The 4,875-nt window shown below is 32.0% G+C and overlaps 1 protein-coding gene across 1 annotated transcript; it reads right to left on the bottom strand.

Moving 5' to 3' along the window:
• Positions 1 to 2,866: 2,866 nt before the first annotated feature.
• On the bottom strand, positions 2,867 to 3,212 carry LOC18042521. The gene has a single exon (XM_006434447.2). The coding sequence runs from the start codon at positions 3,146 to 3,148 to the stop codon at positions 2,882 to 2,884; it is 267 nt and encodes an 88-aa protein (XP_006434510.1). The 5' UTR covers positions 3,149 to 3,212; the 3' UTR covers positions 2,867 to 2,881.
• Between the last annotated feature and the right edge of the window lie 1,663 nt (positions 3,213 to 4,875).

Below are 4,875 nucleotides of genomic sequence, written 5' to 3'. Positions count from 1 at the left end.
GTACAGACCACGTGCGATGCTGAGATTTTTCATTTCTTTAATTTCTTTGGTGATTTTCATTTATATTTTTCTCTTTTTTCATAGTTGGTTTTGCATATTTTTTTCCTTCTCTGGACTATATACAAGTAAATAAACACATATTGCTTTGATTTATCACGAATTTGTCGACATTTTATCCTCTCTGGATAATTGTCATTTGAAGTTTTCTTTTTATTGCTCTGGGTACACGGTTGATGCTGGCTCTGAAGCTTTTTGTCCACTTCAAGAAATATACACATGTACATATAAAAGGCTAAAAGCTATATAATGTGCATAATGAAAGAACTTCAGGGCCTAATTTATAATTTGAATGTAGAAGATAGATGCATCATGCATTTATACTCTTGAGAATTTTTACCCCAAACTTCTAATCTCTTTTGGACTTTGGCCTCTGTAATTTTAACAGTATCATTTTGACCTGATCAACTTTAAAATTATGACCTTTTGCCCTAGATTTATGGACTTCCTGTAGAATTTTGATTTCTCTACTTCAGTGACCCCTAAGTTTTCCAATTTTATTTATCTCAAACTGTTTTACTTTATGCTTAATATTAAAAACACAACCGTTAAAAATATTTGTGTTTTGATCTGATTTTAGTTCAGCTTAAAAACATTATAAGAGCTTCACTTTGAGTGGTGATTTTGAGAATGATGTGGGCTATCTCTCTTCAGGACAATTTTTTAGGGACGAACCAACTTTGACGGTCAAGTTAGGTAAGTGTCGGAGAATATGATGGGTTTAAGAGAAACCCTTGAACAGGAGAAAAATTGAGTGTTGTGGGAGTGAAAAAACATTCATTTCTTGTGGGACTAGTTTGACCTTATAAAAAAAAAATGTCTTTGAGAACATCTTTATGTCTTTTTGGACACGTGCTAAGTTATCGATTGTGTTCTCATCCTTAGGGAGGAACTGCAAAGTAATTTTAACTGTTCATTTTGATTCTTTTGGGTGCTTTAGGGTGCACACATGTCCTTTGTGAGATTATCTCTGTTAATAGTATGTCTCTATCTCATATTGACTTATTTTAAATGAGTCAATTAGGTTGAGAGAACTGCTTACTTCACATATGATAGTTCAAGCTACTATTAAGTTGGTTTTCTCTCTTATGTGACTATTCGGGAGATATTTTAGAATGGTTCTAATGAAGATTGTACTGTGCTGATTTGTAGCAATTTTGGGAAGGATGTGTCGCTATCACAATGGTCTTCTAGTAACATATGACAATTTTAAAACACTTTATGAGATATTTTCTACACTTTTCAAATTGTTAGGGCAGCTCACGTTCGTTTCTTACAATCTTTTCATTTCATACTTGCCCCTTCAATTTCTTCTTTCTTCACACCTTGTAAGGATACATTTGAGTGTAGAAATTGTTATACACGTCACATTCCCATCAATTGACCCAAATTTTACCACCAACTGTTTGAAATGTATTAACTTTTTCTTCGCAGCTAATTTTATCAAGTACCGGCAACCAGTCCATTAACACACCATTTATATTCGAAATTGAAAAGGTGTCGAGTATAAGTGGATGTTTATCGACTAATTTAACTGCCGCACGCGGTTGCTTATATGCCATTCAATATCAATGTGCATGTTTTTAGTCAAAATTGCTTTTGCATGGACAATGGCCAAAAGTGCTTTTACACACATCAAGGAAAAACAAAATAAAATTATGCAGAGGGGCCAATGCGTGACCCAGTAAAATACGCATCCCTTAGCCGAAAGCAAGTAGCAATTTTTTTTTTCCTTTTTGACGCGAAAATAACAGTAGAATGGAGAAAGCATTTTTTACTTTTATATTTGTATGGGATAAGATGACAAAGGTACCTTCAGAGGGGCAAAAAGAGAAAAATTGTTTAAAACATGTCCCCTCTTCTTTTATTTATTACAAAAGAAAAAAAAAGACTGAAGAAAATATTAAGAAAATAAAAATAAAATAAAGTTACCTGCTCAAGCCCTGACTGTCTATGTTTAGAGCAAATTTGCAATGGATTAAAGTCACAGTCGGGTTTAGCTAATACGGTAGTTGCCGCAGTCCAAATTGTTGATTAATAGAAATCTAAAAATATAAAATACAAATAAAACACTATTCTTTTTTTTTTTTCAATTTCTGTTTGTGATTCTTTGTTTATAACCGTTTGATTCAATAATGCAAATGCAACTCATCATCTACGTGGTTCAGAACGTAAATTTTATTTTTTTCAGTTTTAGTATACACACACACACATATCTGAAAAAGGTAAAGGACGGTGGATTTAAAGTTCCAAGTGGTGGAAAGAACAAGAACTAAGGAGTAGGAAAGAAAAAGTAATTACTTCAAGTTCTTAAAAGATGGAGAGATATACAGATTGGTTAATTGGATGATCTTGGGTTTTTTTTTTCTGATTTGCCTATGGAACAAACTTTCAATTAAGGATTGAAAATACAAATTTTTTTTTTTTAAAAAAAAAAGACAAATAATTAGCCTGAAAAAATAAACGAAAAATGTTTCACATCATAAGGTCTTAAATTTTTTTTCTTTTATACTCTTGTCTTTTTTTTCTTTGTAATTTTTGGAGTTAATTAATTTGCTTAAAACACGCTGAAAATCAAAATTAGCTTAAAGTTCTAATATCAATTCTATTAAAGAGTTGAAGAAAAAGATAGATATTTTAACCAAAAGCTAATACACCCCCAATAAGTTTCGATGAAGCAGAAAATTTAATTTCTGATTTTCCACATGAGAGAAAATTCTTCCTCTCTGATTTTTGTATACAAAGAAAGGCAATCAAGCCTGAAGAGAGAGAAAGAGAGAGAGAGAGAGAGAGCCAAAAACTCTTATAAGCTTTGATTATTAATTTACATATTGCCATAACGAACATCACTGAACTTGCCTTTGATCCATTTGAAGCTGTTTCTGACACTTGATTTGAGCTTATTTTCCACGGTAAAAACATTATAAGATGCAATTCTCTTCTTCCTTTTAATCTCCGGATCACTTGACGTTGCAAATCCATTTCCTTTGCTGCTTGGTCCATTGAAAATGTACGAATTTGATTGGTTGTCAAAATCGAACTCGCCCGAAAATGACGATGAGTACTCAGGGAATGACTTGCTCTTCTCCATTATGATCAGAGTAAAATTGATTTTGAGAATAATAAGTTGCTTAGCCTTAGCTATTCAGGTTCAATATATACTATACTTCTTTTGGGTTCTTTCCCTTTCATGGGATTTATTTTATAGCTAGCAAAACTTTTGAGGTTTTGGTACACATTCACAGCAATTAAATTTTATTGGATAAGATATGGACGGTAGTGATTATTTACTTGGATCGAAGGATTTGATTAAGAACTCTGGTAAGTTTTTAAAGATTTTTAACTTTTTTTTTATCATTTTGAATTTGATGCCATCTAATCACTCGAGTGAATTTAAAATCCATTCCTAATCCCAAATTAGTAACTACTTTCATTTTTTAATTTACTCACTATGAAGATGAAATCTTTTTGATCCCTTAAATTTGTACCATCTTAATCATTTGATTGAATTTAAAATGCATCGCTAATTCTAAGTCAGTGATTACTTTTAACTTTTTTTTATTTATTATCCACCAAATCGATTGAGTGAATTTTAGTTGGAGAAGATCAAATTATGATAAAATCTTGATCGAAAAGAGATTAGGGATATATTTTAAATTTAGAAATTTTTTTTTTCTTTTAAGTTGATCTCTGTTGCAGATGTATGCACTGAAAAAAAGTATGCGCTTAAACTAAGAACTGAGTATAATGGTACAGAACAATACAACGTTGCTTCCATAAAGTCGGCATTTTGTGAAAATAAAGAAGATCGAACAAATTTTGTCTTTGTTTTTGCTATCTTGATTAACTTTTTACTTGAGAATGTAAAAATCATGCAACGTATCATAGCATAGCTAATAGAAAGTGGTCTATCTAAAGTACATAGTCTTTTTATTGTTTAAAATTATCACTAAATCTATCAATTTTTTTTTTTTTACTAAAATTTTCCATTTATAATCCACAATTCTAAATTTAACCGAAATAATTATAAAATGTAATATAAAAATTTGATGCCTATTATACAATAGCTGTATCGTGGCTCACTTTTCTTCCTTTTTCTTTTTTTTTTTGTTCCCTTAATGATAGTCACGAGATCTTTCATAATGCAAATAATTTAGAGGTACAAGAGTATCTCAATATTTAGATGTGTTGGTGGTGATCCAGTGTGGTGGCAGACCATGTGTGATGTTGGTGGCATGCTTTGCTAATAGTTGCGATATAGTGAGGGGAAAATCATGAGAGCCAGTGGGGTGATGGGGCCTAGTTGTTGTAGGACTAAAGCATCATTTAGCGATGGCAAAAATGAGTTCACATGGCGATAGGATTAGGGATCCCACTAAAACTCACCAAAAGGTGTGGGGGTCCAATTCTAGTTGAGTATTCATTCACAGGCTTCAAGATATGTAATTGAAACTAGCTAATAAATTAGTGAAAAAAATATATATAGATTTTCAAAATTCCACCGAAACCCAGTTAAAAATGCAGACACATTGCATTGGGCAACGAATTTCACAACTTCAAACATGTCCAATGTCTAGTCAATTAATTTTTAATAGTCAAACCACTTGGGCTTAGCTCAAGTGGCTAGAGCCACTCCCTTATAAATGTGAGGGAAATGGTTCGAGCCTCCGCAGATGTATTGTAAGGGTTTAATTTAAATGTCCTTCTTTGGAGTCCCAGAACTTAAGTGAATACAGTCTTTCTCCCAGGCTGGGAGTTTGACGTCCCTTAAATATTTAAAAGGGTTAAAAATCTGAGCGATGTCATATTAATATTAAT

This window comes from Citrus clementina, unplaced genomic scaffold (genome assembly GCF_000493195.1).
Source record: "Citrus clementina cultivar Clemenules unplaced genomic scaffold, Citrus_clementina_v1.0 scaffold_5, whole genome shotgun sequence".
Taxonomy (NCBI): Eukaryota; Viridiplantae; Streptophyta; class Magnoliopsida; order Sapindales; family Rutaceae; genus Citrus; species Citrus x clementina.
Note: the sequence above shows the minus strand (reverse complement) of the source record. Positions and strands in the feature narration are given on the sequence as shown.